The 20,836-nt window shown below is 49.4% G+C and overlaps 1 protein-coding gene across 1 annotated transcript; it reads left to right on the forward strand.

The window, feature by feature from the left end:
• The first annotated feature begins 277 nt into the window (after positions 1-277).
• Positions 278-13,315, forward strand: MFSD11 (major facilitator superfamily domain containing 11). The gene is made up of 13 exons (XM_016212392.2): positions 278-424; positions 928-983; positions 2,565-2,672; positions 3,277-3,356; positions 3,479-3,575; positions 4,652-4,710; positions 5,221-5,365; positions 6,270-6,310; positions 7,480-7,545; positions 8,453-8,578; positions 9,568-9,742; positions 10,396-10,531; positions 11,665-13,315. The coding sequence occupies exons 1-13, from the start codon at positions 329-331 to the stop codon at positions 11,827-11,829; spliced, it is 1,350 nt and encodes a 449-aa protein (XP_016067878.2). The 5' UTR covers positions 278-328; the 3' UTR covers positions 11,830-13,315.
• Positions 13,316-20,836: the final 7,521 nt, after the last annotated feature.

The following is a 20,836-nucleotide window of genomic DNA, read 5'->3' on the forward strand; positions in this document are numbered from 1 at the left end:
CTGCAGCTCGCCCTTGGCCCCTAATCTCCCCCCTCCCGCGGGCCCCTCCACCTGGGGCGACAAGTTCTTGGCGCTTCTCTGGGTGTCGGACTCGTCCCTACTCGGATCTCATCCTGGGAATGTCCTAACTGTGCCCGCGGGGAGAACTTCACCCTCAGCCCGCGACTCGGATCCGCGCCGTGGAAGTTGACAGCCTGGCTGCCCTGCTCCGGGATCTGCCTCCTCTCACCCCCTCTCCCGCCCCCAGGACTGGCCGTGGGTGCGCCCCGAGGAGAGCCGACTGCCCTGGGCCGCCGCCGCCGCTGACCTCCGGCAGAGTTGAGCCAAAATGTCCCCGGAATCTAAAAAGCTTTTCAACATCATTGTCTTAGGCGTTGCCTTTATGTTCATGTTCACCGCCTTTCAAACTTGTGGGAATGTGGCGGTGAGTTGGGGTCCGCCGTCCCTCCCCCGCAGCGCCCCTCCGAGGGATGAGAATACACGTTCATTGTGTCCAAGCGCGCGCTGCGGTCTGCGCCTTGGAGCTTCTCAGTCGTCCTCGCTTTCTTAGGATTAGGTTTGAGTTCCTGTACCGGGCATTTCTTCTGGACACACGGGGGTGTGGAGCATGGCCGTGCGTGTCTGTGATTTGACTTGGGGTTCGGATGTTGACCTTGTTTTGTTTTTATTGCCTGTCTGTATGAAGGTCTGCATGATACTTGGAGAGTTAAGGCATCGTTTCAGCAGGTCGCTCCCTCCCCTTCCCTGTCACTGGTTTTTCTTCTGTCCCGTAATTCTTCTTTCTTCTTTCATAGTCACTTTCAGTGTTAAGTCTTGAGCTCCTTCAGTTATTTCTTTATTCTCAGTACTTGGCTTGGAGACTGTCCAGGGGGTAGAGGGGTTGGAAAAAACGTTTCCTTCTGTTGATTAGTTTTGTCTTCCACACAGCAAACTGTCATCAGGAGCTTAAACAGCACTGATTTCCACGGCAGTGGATACACCAGGTACGGTACCGTACGGTCGGTTTTACTTTATGTGTTACAGTGGTTGCTTAAATCGCCGTCAAAGTCATGGGCTGTAAATATACCACGAGTGAATTAGTAGCGACTGCTTTCTTTTTCTCTGTATCTAGACTATTTCGGAGAATGTAATAGAATGAAGGTGATGGGTTAGGTTTCACGTACAATTAGACCCCGCACGTGAGCGCCTGGCTTCACAACTCGCTGCTGCGTTGTCTTATGCAAGTTGCTCCCATGAGCCCGGTTTCCTTGCTCAGCTAATGCCTGTGAAGTGCTTGGCACAGTACTTGGCATTTAGTGAGCACTAAAGTGTTGTCACGTTACATCTTCCCGATCTTAAACCAAGGGCGTTTTATATGACTCCTGAAACGTTTGGTCTTTCTGTTTTTGTAATTTCACAATGATTCATATGCTGTCATCAGGAGCTTTTAGATTTTTATTAAGGCGTTTGGTCCCAGTTTTGCACATAGAGAAAATGAAGTGGGAAGACCTTCATAAGTCACTAGTGCCCTGGGCCTGGAGCTGGGAATGTAATATGCGCAGTTATCTAATCACAAGTAGGTTTCTTAATTTCACTATAGTCAGGTATTAGATCGTGGCCAACACCAGTCCCTCTCGTCATCTCTCCCCACCCCTCCCCACCACGTCTTACTTGGTTATTACCTGTCCTCAGCCTGCCCTTGTATATGATGTTCGAGAGTAAAGGGATGTTTATGCGCATCATTTTAAGGGATTGCTACAACTCCTTGCAGTGCTTGGTATTCTTGCACATCCTAAAGAGTAAGTGAAAGGACATATTTGATGTTTGAGAGTCATAAAAGCCAAAGAATAATTTACATTGGACTTATAAGTAGTAAATGAATTCAGAACCTTCGAAATACTTTTAGTCACAAGACATGCATACTAGGTAGGGCTGGGTCTATAGTAGCTGAATAATGTTCAGTGAGACCATGAGGTTGAGCTAAATACACTCAGGTTTAAGCAAGTTATAACTGTGGGCCTTGTTATTTATAGCAGTGAAATTGCATGCAGTTGCCAGGAGTTGTAGACTAAGTTTGTAGGACAGACTGGTTGACTAGGGCCTCTGGAGTTGGATTACCAGGTATGGGATCCTGGCTCCACCATTCACCAGGTGTCCAGGTGGACTTTGGGCAGGTTAGTTAGCCCTTCTGTGTTTGTTTTCTTTTTTGTAAAACAAGGACAAATAACAATACCTTCTTCACAGAGCTTTTAGGATTAAGAGTAAAAACATGTGTCAAGTACTCAGCACAGTGCCTGTTACATGTTATGTGTTGGCTGTTATTATAATTTACCAGTACATCAAAAGCCATATCGTTCAAGGCAAACTTATTCAAAGAAACATTTGATGAGACTTCAATATTTTGTGCAAGTGAAAACTTTAAGGTGGCGTTCAGTTTAAGGATATAATTATCACAAATGCTGACTTAAAGAATGTGAGTGCTTATTGTAAAACACCTATAGACTAAGTAGATGTTTTTCACATTTGAAAAAGTGGACTTTTGAGACAGTTTTGTTTTGTTTTGTTTTTGTGTGTTATGTGTACAGCATGGCAATTATTTATGGAGTGTTCTCTGCTTCAAATTTGATCACGCCATCAGTGGTTGCCATTGTAGGACCTCCACTCTCTATGTTTGCTAGTGGTTTGTTTTACAGGTGAGTAGCGTAATTTTCTTTCATTCATTTGATTTACAATGCCTTCAGCATCTTTCAGGCACATAGTAGACTTCTAACAGGAACTTGCCAACTTGAATAGAATAGAGGTGATATTTTAGGGATTGGTGGTCGTCTTGGTGCTCAGGGACACCATGTAGTTTTAATGAAATTGGACCTGTGTATACTTGCTTTTGTTTTACTATTAATAAAAACAGCATTCAAATATCTCTTTCCACAAGACTTGAAAAGAACTTCCTGGGAAAGAATCTTATTTTATATCAAGTTTACTAACAGGAATTCAAATGAAATAACTAAACTTTTCTCGTGGGCTGTAGAACTATGGTCCCATCGTGGGCTAAGCAATTGGCAAAGACCAACTGCAAACCTTCATTCAGTGTCTGATTTCACAAATTTGAACTGGTCAATTAAGAAACCAGTAGGTCACATCTGTCCCCATTTATTATTTTGTTTTCAACACTGGAGGAGTCCTTTACAGGTTGAATTTTAAAAGAGGAGACTCCTCAGCACTGATTCCTAGAAGGCATAATTGGCATTCTGTTTCAGGTGTTGTTTGACTGTAATACGTTGACCTGTTATATTTTAGCATGTACATTGCCGTTTTTATCCAGCCTTTCACATGGTCCTTCTACACAGCCTCTGTTTTCATCGGAATTGCAGCTGCTGGTGAGCATTTCGATGCTTGTTTTCTTTGTGTTCTGGGGCGTATCTAAGAGTAGCATTTGTGCGTTTAATATGTAAAGCTGAGTGATTTCATTTCCCTGCTAACCTTTTGGTTTGAATTTTAGTACTTTGGACAGCACAAGGAAACTGCCTCACAATAAATTCAGATGAGCACACTATTGGGAGAAACAGTGGAATTTTTTGGGCACTCTTACAGTCGAGGTAATAATTCTTTTGGAGCTCAGTCTTTCCTGCAACTTTTGTCAGATCATATTTTTAGATCTTTATTGTATTGAAAACTCAGATCTTCCATATCGTATGACTTAAGTTCCTAACTGTATATAGATTAAAACTTTTATAGAATTATTTAAAATGCATAAATCTACCTCAAATGCATTGGAACTTGTGATTAATAAATAGAAACCAATATTAACCATAATATATTTAGTATTGGCTATACTTCAGGGACTATTGAGTTCATTACTTCATTTCAGTAATCCTCACAACCTCCTGAGGTAACATACAGATAAACAGGCTTAAAAGTTAAGTAACTGAAATGATTTAAACCATCATTATCTGGATTCCAAAGGCCACATCCTTCTGACCAAGGTATCCTACCTACCGGATAGGTATTAACAATTACGTATTTAAGTTCAAAAGTGAGACTATCAACACTGAACAATACAGCATGTTATATATTTTCTAAAAGTAACCACAGTCATTCTGTCCTGGCATTTGTCCTGAGGATTTACCCTCATGGATCTTGCCTAAATTTTTGGCACTGATAAGGCTTAATAAGTGCAAACGTTTAGTTTTAAGGGGCTGGATATTAAGAAACTGGAGTATGAGTGATTTCTTCTCTAGGAGAGTTTGAAACATAAAATATCTGATCAGATGCAGATAACGAAGTCATGGATATTTTCATAGATTCTTTGAAATTTATGATTCTAGAAGTAGCATACACTTGTTTCCAAAGAGTCATCTCCAGAGTTCCAATAATAAATCACATGTTTCGGCGTGAGTCAAGGCTTCTGTGAAGGGCGGTTCTGAGTCAGGTTACTGTCACGTGGAGGGAGGTGGAACTCCAGCCAAGGCAGCTACGTTTTTCAGAAAGAGTCAGGGTGGAGTGTCAACATCTAGGGCAGGTGGATCATCTAGGGCAGGTGGATACTTTTAAAATTAGATATGCCTTCTGCTTTCTGTCTATTTAACAAGCAATGGAAAAATTGTTTAAAAAACTAGAAATATGAAAATAACTTCCCAACATTGTTTCCTTCCTTTTTTTTTCTTTACCCCAGCTTGTTCTTTGGAAACCTCTACATATATTTCGCTTGGCAAGGGAAAACGCAGATCTCAGGTTGGTTCTGTTACTTTTGCTTTACTCCAGTCTGCACAAAGCACCATAGCCATTTCACTAAAGTACCCTTGTTGCTTTGCTCAGAATTGTTCTGATGCACCTTAGCACCTTAAGTCCTCTCAGATTTTAGCTTTAGTAACTTCTCCCCTTGCATGAGGTTATTAAGCTGGGATTATAGCTAATGACTCCAAGTGGCACCCTGGTGTGGGAAGGGGTTATGCTGTGTGTGAGCATGTGAGTCAGTTGTCGGAGTTTTGAACCTAATTGTTTTATATGCTTCTTTGATTAAAAGAATGTGATTAACTTCCTGTGCTGTTTTTTTGTTTGTTTTTTTGCTTATTAGTATTTTTCGAACTGAAAAACAGAAAAACTGAGATATCCTATTTTACTGATGCAGTAGAGTAAAAATTTAACCAGGAAGTGTTTCGATGTTATAAACAAGCTCCGGGCATCGTGCTAACTGTGCAGTTGTCTATGTGGCCAGTGCTGTCTACTCTCCTTTCTCCCCAGAGAGTGACCGGAGGACCGTGTTCATTGCCCTGACAGTGATTAGCCTGGTGGGCACAGTTCTTTTCTTTCTCATTCGGAAACCAGATTCCGAAAACATCCTGGGAGAAGATGAGTCTTCTGATGACCAGGACCTGGAAGTCAACGAGTAAGAAGTTGGAAATGTTCCTTTTTATTTGAAAATATATTTTGAGTGGATCTAGTCTGGAGGTTACCAGCCTTTTTATAGCCTGATACCTGATACTAGGCAGACGTGAGGGGAAGGTTTTAAAGCAAGTAAGGGGAGGAAGAAGGAAAAGGAATGGGAGATAGCTTTGCCCCACCCCACACCTACAGGACCGGGGGGCTTATTTCAGAATTCTTGTGCTAGAAATGGCCACGTTTATTTTTATTTTTATTTTTTATTGATTTCAGAGAGAGGAAGGGAGAGAGAGAAACATCAATGATGAGTCATTGATAGGCTGCCTCCTGCACGCCCCCTACTGGGGATCGAGCCCGCAGCGCAAGCACGGGCCCTGACCGAGAATCAAACCGCGACATCCTGGTTCCTAGGTCGACGCTCAACCACTGAGCCACACCGGCTGGCCGGCCCACATTTTTAATCAATAGATTATACTGCCTCCAACCATGAACCACAGGTGGTGGTGTTGCTTCTGAAGAGTTTTAACGCTGACATTTTACATAGTAGGAGTGTCAGAAAATTGAGTTACCACAAATTGTTTTTATGGGGGAAAATAGGGCAGAGGAGATTCCTGTCCTGCCTAAGCTGTCTTATCTGAAACACACATGCATGAACATGTTCAGTAAATTGAGTGAAAGAATTGTGTACCATTGTTAATAAAGAGCCACCCAGGTGACACTTGAACCACACGTTCTGCAGCAAGGACATGGGTCGTGAGGGACCTCCAGGAGCAGGGAGCACCGAGGGGCACTGGGAATGTTTGCCAGACCACGTGGGCGACAGAACTTTTACAAGCTTCAGTAAAAATGTGATCGTATTTTTGTTTGCTTTTCAGTCCCCAGGGGGTAAAAACATTTTTTTCTTTTACCAGGTCTGCCCGGAGCAACATGACAAAGGCAGTGGATGCGTTCAGTGAGTGTTTTCCTATCTGAAGTGCAGGAACTAACTGTTCAGGAACCACGCCAGCCTTTGTCCCTCCCTTTCCCTGGTAACTGCATTGACAGTACCCCAGGATTTTCATTCTTCCAGGAATGCCGCTCTGAAGCCATGAGTCTTCTCCATAGATACCTCTGTCCCGTGGGGATGCCAGGGAGGGGTGAGGATCCCACAGCCCCGCCCACGCTGGGAGGCATGAGGGGGCTGCGGAGAACTCGGGAGCTGGGAGTTTACATGGGAAAGCGAGGACACAGACCATTTCCTCAGGCACCCCTTCTGCTCAGAACGGAGTGGGGGCTCTGGAGCCCCAGTAGTTTGTAAGAACAGTCGAGCTCATCTGTTGAGGGTTCTCCCTGGCTAACCCTCTTTCTGTGTTTCATTTTATTCTCACAACATACTCAGGTATATTGTAGAATGTGTGTGATATGACCTGCAGATATGACCTATCCATCTCTCCATTTTATGGAAGAGAAAACTGAGGGTTGAGGGTTCGATTCCTGGTCAAGCACATGTAGCCGGGTTGAATTAACAAGTTATATATATTTTATATATGTACTTTAGAAATGCATTTCCCATTGTAGATTTGTAGATTTTAACTAAATTGAGCAGCAGGAAAACAAACACTACAGTGATCATAAACAAGTGTGCAGAACTAGTTTCATCCTCAGATGTGGGGAGAGCTCAGGAAGTGTGTTCCAGCTGCTGTGCGGCCAGAAAGCTCCGGGGACTCTGACCCGAGTCCAGCCTTAGAGCTGCTCCGCGATGATCGCTTCTTCGGGGAGCTTGCACTGGGCCGGCTGTTGGCTCTTAATAGCCTAACCTTTCGTCAAGCCTGTTCTATTGCTTGTTTGATTCTATTTCTATTCTCCGTTTCATGTTTGTTTGTTTTTTAATTAGAGCTGGAGAACGTGTTGGAAAAACACGACTCTGGAATATATTCGAACAGCTGAAATAAGCATTTTATTTATGGAGCAGATAGTTCATACCTGCAGCCTTTTAATCTGCATCACTAGCCTCTGTCCCAGTGTATTTGTTTACTGGCATTATTGACCAAGGGGTGTTTCGGTGAATAAATGTTTTAGAGTTTTTGTTTGATTAATTGACATCGAGTTAAGTACTCCCAAATTGTCTTCTTTTTTTTACAGAAAGGTCTCTTAAATTATGTGTCACCAAGGAGATGCTCCTTCTTAGCATTACGACTGCTTATACAGGTAAGTGCTTGTAAGGGATTCAGTCATTTTCTTGGTTTCCCGTTGCTGAAAAATGACAGCAGCAACCACGTTGTTCCGTCTCTCAGTTCTGGGCATTGACGGGGCTCAGCTGCGGGGTGCCTCTGATGTCCTCGGAGGTCTCTTGTGGGTGCTGTTAGAGGGCAGCCGGGGCTGGGATAGTCCAGATGGTTTCACTTGCTTGTCTGAAGGGGCCCGATCCAGGCTTTCAGGCGGGGTCCCTCTCCTGGTGTGTCTGGCCAGCTGCAGGTCCTCCCCCGTGAGCCCCTCCTTCCCTCACAGCGGGTAGCCAGACTTCTTAGTGGCCTGGGCTCCGAAAAGGGCAAAAGCAGAAACGAGCAGACTCTAAAGCTAGCCTGGCACCTGCCCGGCGTCACCTCCACTGCACACAGGGCCAGCCCACGTTCAGTGTGGGACAGTTCCACCCACAGGCTTGAAACTGCGGCACTAACTTTTTGAATTTTTTTTTCCTGGGAAAAAGGGTTTAATTAAAATGTTATTGTCCAATAGTATGTATTGATTTTCCAAATGTGTGCTCCTATTTTCTTGGAAAGCTATTACAGACTGTGTTAAGTATGTCCTTGCCTGTCCCCTGCCTATACACAGAGTGACTGTTTTTAACAAAAGAAAGCCTCTCCTCTGAGTTGTATATTTTTATCTGAAATACGTAACATCTGCCACCTTGTGGCTAATTCCATTTCATCAGTTATGTAGTGTAGACTTAGGCTCTGCTTGGGAGGAACATGTCAGCCCAAATGAGTTTTTGCTGTGTGTGTGTGTTTGATACGTACACAGCTCAAATACTGCTAGACATGAAGAAAACCTAGGGGAGGGAGGGAGGGAGGTAGGGAGGGAGGGTCTCATTTAAATCTGATTTTTTTTTCTGCAGGTCTGGAACTGACTTTCTTCTCTGGTGTGTACGGAACCTGTATCGGCGCCGTCAATAAGTTTGGGACAGAAGAGAAGAGCCTCATTGGGCTTTCTGGCATTTTCATCGGAATTGGAGAAATTTTAGGTTAGTTTGAAAAAAAAGGTTTGGCATTAAATCCGTTTCTCTGCTTATTTTTACCCAAATGGCTATGTCTTTGTGTTTTTATTATCACTATTCTAAGATAACTAAGTTACAAGACACTTGCCAAAAAATTCACAGACAAAACTGTAAATGGGAAAACACAGGGCCTCTTAAAATACTCAGGGAAAGTGTCTTGGGATCCAGCACTTGCCTCATCTCTCTCTGACACCAGCTGGGTGTCCAACAGTCCAGTCCAATTCTGACACCGCCTGCAGAGTTAGCGTCACACTCCATAGATTCAGGGGCGTCTGTCCTTACTTCATATGCCAGTAGTAAGTTCCAGTTCCCCAGACTACCTCTACTTCTGTCTTACTGGGCTACGAATTCGAGGGTCTCCCCCAGCCCTCAGGGCAGGGCACAAATGCCTCTAATCCTTTTGGGTGGCCTCTTTCCCAGGTCTCTGCTAATTTCCTCAAATTATGTGCTGGTCAGTGCTCAGTAGAGACCAAGGGGACCCCTGCAGATGTCCGGAATTGTTTCTGAGCAGCTGTCTGTCTGACACCCTTTCCTGGGAACTCGAGAGCTGGGTGTCCCCAGACTCTCAGCTCTGTCTCCTCGGCTCAGGGCAGCGCCTCCACCTGCCTTCCCCTCTGGCCATCGGGGCAGTTGGGCCCACGTCTTCGTTTCCTGTCCCGGGGATTGCTGCCCTTTGATGCCTGGTACCCGTCCCGCCGTCAAATCCATTGCTTCATGTTTTTTGTGCATTTTTTAAGGCAGAGAGTAAAGCCAATTCCTGTTATCCCATCTTACCTAGAAGTCTGTTCTGATTTGTAGTATTTCTTCTGTTTCAGTAGTTATTTATTTTTTTATGTTTGAGCTTTCTTTTTTTCTTGTTTAAATGAGCTATTTGTCCATTTTCTTTTTTCAAATCAAGATTTTGGTTTGCTAACTTGATCTGGGGCTTTCTGTTCTCGACTTCTTTGGTTTTGTAGGTGGGAGCCTCTTTGGCCTGCTGAGCAAGAATAACCGTTTTGGTAGAAATCCAGTTGTGCTGTTGGGCATCCTGGTACACTTCGTGGCTTTTTACTTGATATTCCTCAACATGCCCGGGGACGCCCCTATTGCTCCCCTGGAGGGGACCGACAGCAGTGCGTACATCAAGCCCAGGTACAGAGACTCGATTCTCTAGGATTTTGGGGGGGCGTCGGGTCAGAGATTTTCAAAGGGGAGCTGCTAGTCCTTTCCTGGGCAGGCCGTTATCTCTACAGGTGTGCATGGGGCCACAGTGAGTTTAGATGGAAATCTGTCGAAAGTGGAGTTATTTTTATAGTTGGTTTTAACCTTTCCCCCAACAAAATCTTTTTTTCCATCTGGGAAGGAGCACGGAAGTACCTGGCTTGAATTTTCACTTTTGCTTTTTGAGCAGTGAAGCCTAGTTAGGGCCTCGGGGAAGAACAGCCAGGACGCAGGGGTGCGGCCGCCGCGAGGGGCAGCCGGTCCTCTGGCCCCGCTGCGCGTGTACTGTGCTGACCTGAGAGCCTCGCGGGACGCGGCCTTTAGCCCAGAGCAGCCTCTGCGCTGCCCGGCGCCTGACACTAGCAGCGCTTACTGCCCAGCACGCCACAGCCTAGAGGCTGCCAGGCTGTGAACCGAGTGCCTTTGAGCACAAATCCTTCCTTTGGAAATTCCGGTGTGTGTGGTTTCACAGTGTTTAAAACTTGGAGGGTTAAATGCCCTTGTGGGTGAGTTGCTTTTACGTTTTAAGTGGCTCTGGCAGGTACTGCTGGTTCTCACCCTAAATTAACTTTTCTTGTCTTCAGCAAAGAAGTGGCCATCTTGTGCAGCTTCCTGCTGGGTCTCGGAGACAGCTGCTTCAATACACAGCTGCTCAGTATTCTGGGCTTTCTCTACTCCGAAGACAGTGCCCCCGCGTTTGCAGTCTTTAAGTTTGTCCAGGTAACTCGCCTGCAAATTGTGCATCCTTTGTTTGAGTGCTTTCTCAGGAACGTGAGGGACGCCCTCTAAAGGGATTTGAGATTAGAATCAGGAAGCAGTGCGCAGTGTGGTTCCCCGCACACTTGTGTAAGGGGTTTTGTTGTAGGCGGGGGAATGGCGGGCACGGCACCAGGTGCTAGACCCCTGGGGTCTGACCGGACCGGGGTTCTGCAACCTCGGTACTTGAGTTCTGGCTAAAAGAATTCAGAGCCAAGACCCGAACTGTAAGAGACATGTATTTGGGAAGCTAATGGTCGCCTGCCTTCGGCGGGAGAGGGAGGAGGAAGGGAAAGGGAAAGACAAGGGCGTGCTCCCAGGAGGGAGAGCCGTCCTGAGGGTTTTAAGGGAGGAGATTTTGGGCAGGTCGCCAGAGAAGAGCTCAATAGAATATTCAACAGCTTTCCAGGCGTGTCCTTTCAGGGCCTGGGTCTCCACTGATTGATTGGTCAGTGCCAGGGCAGGGGGTCATCAGTCAATGCCGCTGGTCCTGAGGGCAGCTGTGGGGCCTATGGTCTTGTTTTCTTGTTTTTTGGGCCTGGATCTGAAACACAACTGAGGCCTAGATGTTATCTCTAGGGAGGAAAGGTCACGGGGTCCAAACCGAATGACCAGAGATATGCTAGGGGAGGAAACGCCACCCTGGGGGCGCGGTCCCATCATGCAGTTGTCCGCTGCTAGGTACCTGGAGCTTTCCACCCTGGTGACCTTCTATGCCTGGCCCCCCGGTCCTTGCTCTGCTCATGTCTGTGTAACTGCCTCCCACAATTTTATGTTCTGGCCTCTATGACTCAGGTTAGACACTTTCTTAGAGGCCTGGATTCACTCACAGTGTGGACAGTCCTCACTGTGTGCACATTGCTACTCCAGTTTTTCACAGATTACTGTTTTAAACCACAGACTAGCTTACTTGATGGTCACCGGCTCTGGGCGGGGGTTTCTGGTGCATGTTTGTGAGCTGGTGACCCGTGAAGTGTTGTCTAGACACAGGGAGAACAGAGCGCCCTGCCAGGCACAGATTGCTGTGGGTCAGCGCATGGGGCTCATGACGGAGCTCGGCACCTGTGCGCCTGCCGTGACTTGTCTTCTTTTCCTAGTCCATCTGTGCGGCCGTGGCCTTTTTCTACAGTAACTACCTTCTGCTCCACTGGCAACTGCTGCTCATGGTGATCTTTGGGTTTTTTGGAACTGTGTCATTCTTCACTGTGGAGTGGGAAGCTGCCGCCATTGTCGCCCGGGGCTCTGACTACCGAAGCATTTGATCCAGGGAGCCAGCGAGAGGAGGGAGGCCGAGCCTCTGCAGCGGGCAGCGGGGCCCAAGGACAGCGTGGCGGAGACGCCACCTTTCATTTTCAGTGTGTGGATGGTGTTCAGTGTGGAAAAATCGGAAGCAGGATCCTACACCTGCTGGAGCCGGTACTCAAGTTTACAGACATTCGCTCTTTGAAACAAGTGGGAAAAGGGAAACTTGTCCTGTCACTTATAATTGCTCAAAGATGTTGTTTTTAACTCGTCTATCTCAAGTTCTTTATAATCATGTTATCGAATGTAAATGTTTTCCTCTCCTACCCTCCTGTTTCCTTGAAAGATCTTGCCTGGATGCAAATACAAGGCCATATGTCAAGTAGAGATTCTCGCTGGGCATCGAGTGTGTGTTTCTACGTAGTAACAGGGAGCATATGCTGCCCCGCATGTGTGTCTGGGCGTGACAGTCGAATAAATGGCAAGATGCTGGAGTGGAATCTTATCTCTGAAACGATCTGCACGGTCTTCCTCTTTAAATGTTTTGTTTGGTAAGTGTTCTTACCTTGCAGTTCATAGTGAGGAGTGGCCAGCTAATGATTGTAGAGTGAGATAAAAATTGTCCTCAGTCTTAAAACAGGAATCTAACATTTGTAAATGAACAAAAACACCAAAACACACACACAGTTATTGGAGGAAGATGTTTGCTGGTAATTCTTCTAGAAAATATAATACAAAAAAAAAGTGGGCTCTGAGCCAGTGGCAGGCTGCTCCATGGAGCTGGCGCCATTCCACACATCTGGAGTCTGGGGCTGCAGTGTGACTACTCAGGGTAGATGTTTACGTGGAAATGTTAACTTTCTTCCATAAGAGCTTGCTTAACATTTTTTTTTTTGAAATTTACATATAACTCAGAAACCATGAAATTCATAATTTTTAATGTGTACAATTTGGCGGGGTTTTTGTGTGCTTTCTTTTTTAAATTCTAGAATATTTCATCACTCCAAGAAGAACCTATGCCTGTTAGCAGATGCCCCAGTGTCTGTCCTGCCCTGGCAACCATTGATCCACTTTCTGTCTCTATGGACTTGTCTGTTCTGGACAAAAATATAAATGGGAGAGATTGCTTTTAAATGTGATTTTTAACTGTACAAATGAAGTTTATGGCAAAGTACATTAAGCCAAGAGGACAAACATACCATGTTTTCCATTGTTGTTTTTAAATCTGCTAGAAACGGTATACTTGGTTTACAAACCTGAGGAAATACAATAAAGCGTGATTTTCAGACTCGCGGGTAAGTGCAGGGAGTCAGGGGCCCCTGGAGTGGCCAGAACCCTTCGAGAGTTCCATGTATGTGGGGCACTGAACTCTTATTCCATGTTCTAGAGTTTAGGTTTTCTTTCTTGAAGTTGAGATAAGCTCATTTGGCTTAGTTGATCCTTTGGAAAGATTTGTGATGCTATTTCAGAAATAATTAAATGATTTTATTACCCATTTAATAAGCACATTATTGTTCACACAGGCGTATGAGCTTTTATCACCATATAACAAAGTAGCCTAAAACTTGGCTGCTTGGAACAACACACAGTTGTCATCTCAGACTTTCCCTGGGTCAGGAATCTGGGCCGAGCTGGGCCTGTCACAAGGCTGTGGTCCAGGTGTTGGCTGGGGTTCAATTGGGTGGGGGGTGGACCCACTTGTCCACTCCTGTGGCTGTTGGCGGGAGCTGGGTCCTCACATGCTGTTGGACTAAGCATCTCAGGGCAGTTGGCTGAAGGCCACCATCTGTCCCTTGCTACATGGAGCTGTTTGTCCTCAGGGCAGCTTAGGACATGGCAACTGTCTTCACCCAGGAAAGCAAGCATGAAAAGAGGGAGCGCTAGCAAGACAGGAGTCCCAGTCTCATAATTCAATCTCCAAAGTGATCCCCACACTCGAGGGTCAGGACTGCCCAAGGGAGTGGGTGCCAGGGTCGGGGCCCCTTGGGGCGGTCATACAAGGCTACTCATCACGCCAGGCTCACCGGTTCCACATTTAAGCTGAGAACCGGGTCCTGCGCTCCCACGTCACTCACTCCCAGGCCCTTGCTCGTGGGCTCCTAATGGATCTGCAGACCTAGGCTGGCAGCAAGGGGTTGATAGCCTGTTAGTGACACTGGACACTTTAATCCAAGGAAGCCATTTGGCTTAAAGGGGGACTCCTTCAATGGGGTCTTTGCTGGATGGTGTTGGGTCTTGGGGACTGTGGCTCCAAGTTGCACTCCAAACACTGGGCATTATCCTGCTTAGGGTTTCAGTGTGGACGAAAGGGCCCACACGCCAAACCCGACAAGCCCAGGGAGGCCCGCAGATGGGCCTTCAAACTCAGACGGACAGTAACCACACAGGGCGATCTGAATGTAAAAGTGCCTAACTCAACATGGGTCATGGCAGGTAGTCCTGTCCTAGGCCCGTAGCTTCCTTGACAAAGGTCAGCCTTTACCGTGGAAGTTGTCCCTTGTCTGTGTGCGTCTGAGAGAACACACCTTCACGTGTCGGCATAATCTTCGTTTCCAGCGCCCTGGGAGGCACCGCCTCCCCCCGAGCCAGAGCCGGGACCAGGTAGTTACCTTTCCGCACGTACCGTCTCCATGTGCCGTAAACGTCAAGCACACGTGTCTCCACGTTCATTTCGGATTCCCTGCTTTGCTTCCTCTCAGCCCTTAATCTACCGCTAGTGGGTTTCACGTGACCCCCCTCCTGTCTCCTTTATTCTAATGTATAAAATAAGCTGCCAAACCGCCGTTCTCTGGAGCATTTTTTTCGGTCCTCTGAGGTTGTGCTTCCCAGCAGTTGTCCTCAGTCTGGCTCCAGTGCGCTCACAAAAATGCGACAGGTTGGACGTTCCTCGCGTCCACGTCGTAATAATCTTCCCCAGCATTGTATTCCCTCGAAAGCTCTAAATTCATGTCTGCATCTGCCAACTGCCGAGCAGACGATCTCCCTGGGAAGTCGAAAGGGGAGGGAGAGAGTGGCTGGCTGGCTTTAAGGACTGTGAGCCTGGAACCCTGACCAGTGAAGGTCACAGAGATCGAGCGAAACCGAGGATCCAAGGGGCTGCCCGGGGAACCGAGGACGCCGAGCCCTTCATTTGAGGTTGCATCTCTCGGTTAAACAGAGTAGGAATGGAAAGGGGGGAGCTGAAGAGAAAACCCACAGGCCCCCAGTGGCGTCACTCCTGCTACTCGCCTGTGACCCCAAACCTAGTTTTAATACCTGACCTAGCTGCTTTCCAACCTCTCCCAGGACCCTAATCAGCCGGCCTGGAACTTTCTGGTCAACACCAATGAGGTCATCTGTCACGTGGGCCGAGCACTGAGGGGCCGGCCGACGCCTTTCCCCCTCCTGTGCGCTTACAAGCAGTTAAATAGACACGGAGCAGACGAACGTTCTCAGTGGGGTTGGGAAGGCCTCCCGCCGCCTCAGTGACACTGTCAGAGGAGGCGCGCAGGGCGGCCTGGGCCCACAGCTACCCTGCGTGCTCCACGCTGCGGGAAATGACTTGTTCTGGGCCCAACACTGGCTTGAGACCGAAGGTTGTCGCCTTGGCAGCAGCAGGCCCTTTGACTTAGCGACCATTCTGGCCAGCCTCTCTGGAAAAAAACGACCGTAAAAATATCCTCTGGTGAGGATTTAAAAAAATAAAAGTAAAAAGGAGGGGCTGGCCCCAGCCGGTACGGCTCAGTGGGTTGGGTGTCACCCTGTGCACCCAAAGGTTACAGGTTCAATTCCCAGTCAGGGCACGTGCCCGGGTTGCGGGCTCGACCCCCAGGAGGCACCGTGCAGGAGGCAGCCGATCGACGTTTCTCTCACAGAGGTGTGTCTTTCCCTCCCTCCCTTTCTCTAAAAATCAATAAAAAAATTGTTTTAAAGGAGGAGCTGTTAGATACTTGAGATGCTTTTACGACTGCCTCTGACAGATTGTCCTAAACAAGTACTTTTCTGTCCCTTTTGTTAGAATGTTTACAGAAAATGGAATTCAGGGCACCGGGATGGATTCCCCGCAGGGGAGGGAATGAGCACTGTGTGTGCTGATGGACTCCGTGCTGGGCCATTAAGTGCTCATCTGTGGATGCAGATGTGACTTGTTTTCCCCATCTCCCCCCTCCAGCTCTCATGTTCAGCCGCAGGCTGGTTCTCCTTCCTCGGACAGGCTTGACCCAGACCTGTAAACATGCAGCAGCTCCTGGGCCAAACCACGAATAACCCGAGGAAACCCGGGCGTCAGCTCTTGACTCATCATGCGTGGATATTGGTAATGAGGGGAGAGGAAGGCTCACCCCCACGGGCTAAGTGGGCAGGACCTGGGCTCTGGCCAGGTGACATATGAGGGACCTGCCTGCTCACCCTGGCGCAGTGCTGCAACTGCGCTCAGCGGGCCTGCCTCACCCCAACTGCGAGGGGCAGCTCCTGTTCCTGTTACCACGCGAGGACACAAAGGCTGCCTGGCCGGCGTGGCTCAGCGGTTGAGCATCGCCCTGTGAACCAGGAGGTCACAGTTCAATTTCCGGCCAGGGCACAGGCCCCAGTTGCAGGCTTGATCCCCAGTAGGGGGCGTGCAGGAGGCAGCCCATCAATGACTCTCATCATTGATGTTTCTCTCTCCCGCTTTCTTCCTCCATCTGAAATCAATAAAACATATTTAAAACAGACAAATACCCAAGTTAGAGCAAGTTGGCCCTGGCCAGTGTGGCTCAGTTGGAGCTTTGACCAGGGCACCAAAAGGTCACTGGTTCGATTCCCGGTCTAGGGCACATACCCTGGTTGCAGATTTGATCCCAGGTCTGGGTGTGTGGGGGAGACAACAGATCGATGTTTCTCCCCCTCTCCAATCCTCTCTTAAAAAAAAAAAAAAAAAAATGAAAACATATTTTTTAAAAAAGAGCAAGTTGGCAAAACTGCAGTTAGACCTCAGGCCAGCTCAGGTTTGGGCAGAACCCTCTCCCTGGATCCTTCGTGGGTCCGGCCCTGAGGCTCCCTGTTGCCTGTGCTTTTGCGTGAAAATTCCTCTCCTGCCTCCTGACCTGTGGGGTTTATATAACCTGACTTTGCAGAGCCCTTTCAAGTGGGTTTTACGTGAGCCTCCCAAGTGCTCAGCACAGAAGTTAGAGAGGGATTAGCACCCCCACATATGGCTCAGCTGAGGGCAGAGAAATAGGGACGTGGCAGGGAGGGCAGGGAGGCGCCCGGCCAGCTGGGAACAGCCTTCTCTCCACCGCACGTGGCCTAGTTGCCTCTCGCCATAGCCGTGGCCTAGGTGTTCATTAAACGGTTGGGTTAACTAGAATTTTAGAAGTCATATTCCGAGCACATGGCATATTTTTCCTATGACCTAGTCCAAGAGGACTGAGTTCCTGAGCCCCTGGGAGAAGCTTGGGGAGGCCCTGCTCTTATCAGGACACAGTGAGTAGATCGCCACAGATCCCCACGGTGAGGTTTCATTGAAGGGCCCGCAGACTTTGGGATATTAATCAGCAGAAGAGGAGAGGGGGTTAGGGCGATTCGGAAGCACCCAGGAGGGAGTCCGCTGTTGACAGTGGCCAAGGGCTTCTGGACTAAAGCCCAGGGCTGAGACCAGAGCCGGTCAGATCGGCCCGAAGGTCTGGCATCTGCTGACTCAGCCTCGTTTGTCCCTCTCTCCCGAATTATGCTCTCTGTGCAGATTTTTTTTTTTTTATCGCTTGTCTCTCTGTTATTGGAAGCTGCAAGGTGTCCACAGTAAAGCCAATTTAAACCCAGCCGAGCCTGCAAATATTAACACTTAGGCTTGGGAATGGGAAAACTGGCAGAGCCTGGCACAGAAGGGTCTCGTGGCCCTCTCTGCACCCGCGTCACCGGGGAGGGGAAATGACCTGGAGGGGGGCTGCAGAGTGAATTCTATTTCATGCAAAGAAAAATGGGGAGGGTCTCCGCAGAACAGGCATCAGTTTCCCAGGTGTGTGCCCTCAGGGGTCGTTAGTCATTGCAGCTGGTCCTGACATCAGCCACCTGGCTTTGCTGCTTTTCTGGGCATGGAGCTGAAATACAACCGAGCCCTAGATGTTATCTCTGGGGAGGTGACCTTCTGTATCTGGCTGTAAATTGCTGGGCCAGGTTGTTCAGCTCTGTTTCCCCAGCCGCGGGGAGTGTGGGAATTACTGCACTGGTTTTGGAGTCTTGCGGGAAAGAATCCCAGGAACGCAGGAAGCGAGCGCCCGTCCTTCCGCGCCCTGCAGAGGGCGCCCTCTCGACGGTGGATTTGTGGGCATCTGGCGGTAGCTGCCTCCTCTTGGTGCCGCCCACACCGAGGGAGGGCGGGGGTGGAAGACCAACAAAACTGGGGCAGTCAGTTCGAATGCGGTTTAAGCTTCAGCTCGGCCCCTCCTCGGTGTGGAGGCATCGCCACTGTCCCGGGGCCGAGGCCTAGGTGCTGATGTGCCTACTTAGACCCGAGTTCACAGATTGTCCTTTCCTGAAACGCACTGAGCACTCAGCTGGCGGAAAAGTGAAAACCTTGCCAGGCCTCAGTCTTCTGAGGGTGGTTTTGCCGAGAAACGTAACGTGCAGTTCCAGCCGGGGATCCACTTAGCTCCTGTTGCCCTCGACCTAAGAACACAGGCCGGAGCCCGGGAAGAGCAGCTGAAACCAATGTATAGAGTCACTCTTCACCGGGAGGCCTTTTCCCCGGCGCGGAATCCCTAGAGCGCTCGGTAGGCCGGGAAGGCGTGTATTCTGTCTCAGAGCCATTTAATACTGAGCCCGGGGTCCCCGCTGTCCCCGGGGGGCATGTGGACAAGTGCTGGCCAAGTGGAAATGCCGTCGATCTTTCCCCAGAGTGGGCTTTGCCTCTGGATCTGAGGCGGGTGGGGAAGGGCTGGCGTCGGGATGAGAAAGGTGGTGGGGTCACCGGGCCGCCCCACAGCTGGGGATCCAGCAGACGATCCGATCCGTAGGAGGCCCTGTTCCGGTTCTGGCGTGGGGCCCATTTTCCGGTGCCTCCCACTCAGCATCACTTTACAGGACATTCAAGCCCTGTGACCTTGGGCACAGCTCAGTCTACAGCCAGGCAGCTTACTTACGTCTGAGCCGCACGGGACCTTTGAAATCGTCTGGTTCGGTCTCTCCTTTTCTGCAGCTGAAAACGGTCCTGTCGCTGGACCACCCCAAAGGGTCACCCTCTTGGCCCTGGGTCCTGGAAAGAGGCACAGAGGAGGAGGAGGAGGGGGGCCAAGGGGTGCACCCCACTGAGTCTGAGCCTGGATATTAGGGCGAGGTGACCGGCTCAGGAGGAGGGGATGCGGGGACGCGGCAGGAAGGCGTGGGAAGCCTGGGGTCCCCCTCTGTGTGCCTTACGCGTGTTTGAGGACGTTTCTGTTCTAAATGAGTGGGCTGGATGACCTCCATGCCCTCGGGTGGACGAGAGGCACCCTTCTTAGGGAGAGGTTGCCTGTCCTTTAGCAGAGGTCGGGGGTGGTGGACAGACCCTCATCTCTGATACCTGAGGGTGTCGACCCTTCTCACTGATCCCTGTGGCTGCAGCAAGGACCACCAGAGAGAGAGGTCTCTCTGCCCAGTGGGTTACCTTAGGCACCCCCCCTCCCCCGTCGAGCAGGGCCAGGGCCACCTCCCCCTGCCCAGCCCAGCCCCTGCCATCGCAGGGCCTCAGTGGACTCAGGGGCCAGGCGGCCCCCAGCCTGCTGTACCCGAGCAGGGGGGAGGCATTGCTCCCCACCCCACAGCCGCATCAGCTCTGCACCCCCTAAAACATGTCCCCTTAGTTGCTAAGCTGATTTTCTCGTCTTATCTGCACTGAATGAAGCCTATTTTCGCCCATCGCTTGTCTGAGCCGGGGCGGAGCAGGGAACAGAAATGGAAAACGATTTGCTCTCATTGTGTCCACAGGGCTCACGGTTTCTTTGTGCAGTTGAGCATCTGGAGCCTGGGCTCTGAAAGCTCGTCTTGAACCCTCAGTTCTCGCCTTGAACGCTCTAATTGCCGGACACCAATCCCGACTTGGCGCCCAGCACTTGTTTTTTTGCAGATTTGAATTGGGAGGGGTGCTGGGGGGGGGAGCACTTGCCTAACTTACAGATGTTTTTAGCAAATCGAGGTTTTGTCTTTTGGGTCGATCCTGTCCCCTCTCATCACTACCTCCCAACCTGTGGCTTCCACCCCTGTGGTGCCCAGTTAGCAACAGGCCCTGCACCGTCCTGTGTTCCTGGAGAACCCAAAATAGGCACCTCCCGGCCCTGTTCGCGGGAAGGAAAGCGCATTTATCCAGAGCCTGTTTGTGCTGGAGGGAGACAGCGGCGGGCTCCCTGTAAGCCAGCGTTGCTCAAAGTGGGGTCCCATGAGGCTCCGTGAAAACTGGCCACATGCAGAGACAGACATGGGACTCTGGCCGGAGTCACCTCAGCCAGAGAGGAAAGAGATGTGCTCAGAGGTAAGACAAGGCCTTTCTCCCACAGACAGTGTCGTCTGTCCGTGTAGCAGGCTGTGTTCCGTCTGTCCTTGGTTCTGCCCTCACTGCCACCCACCCCCACACTCCCTTTGTCTCCCCTGGTTCCCGTCTTTGGGCGAAAGGTAGAAGGAATTGGGAAACCAGAATTCCGGAGCCAGAGAAGCCGGCATCACATGATGGGCCCCAAGCTGAATTCGGGGCTGGGTGCTCATGCTGAGCCCCACAGGGGGTCCCCCTCTATGCTCCCTCCCGTGGCCTGGCCCCACCCCCACCAGAAGAATCTTCAGGAATATTTCCTGTTGGACCCAGTGGGCCCTTCGGCGCCTTGGCGTCTCAAACAAACACCTCCTCCTGGTTAATTAAGCTGTTCCCCGGGAGAGGGGCCCACTGCCCTCGCCAGGTAGGAGCTGGCGGCCAGCTCTGCTCTGTCAGAGGGCGGAGGGGAGACTTGGGGGTGCCTTTGACCGGGGGCCATCCAGGGACTTCAGTACAGTCCTGCCTTGACCAGGTGTGTCCTGAGCCAAATGTGAGGACCGTGGCTGGAGTTG

The sequence above is a fragment of the Miniopterus natalensis genome, chromosome 17 (assembly GCF_054644295.1).
Source record: "Miniopterus natalensis isolate mMinNat1 chromosome 17, mMinNat1.hap1, whole genome shotgun sequence".
Taxonomy (NCBI): Eukaryota; Metazoa; Chordata; class Mammalia; order Chiroptera; family Miniopteridae; genus Miniopterus; species Miniopterus natalensis.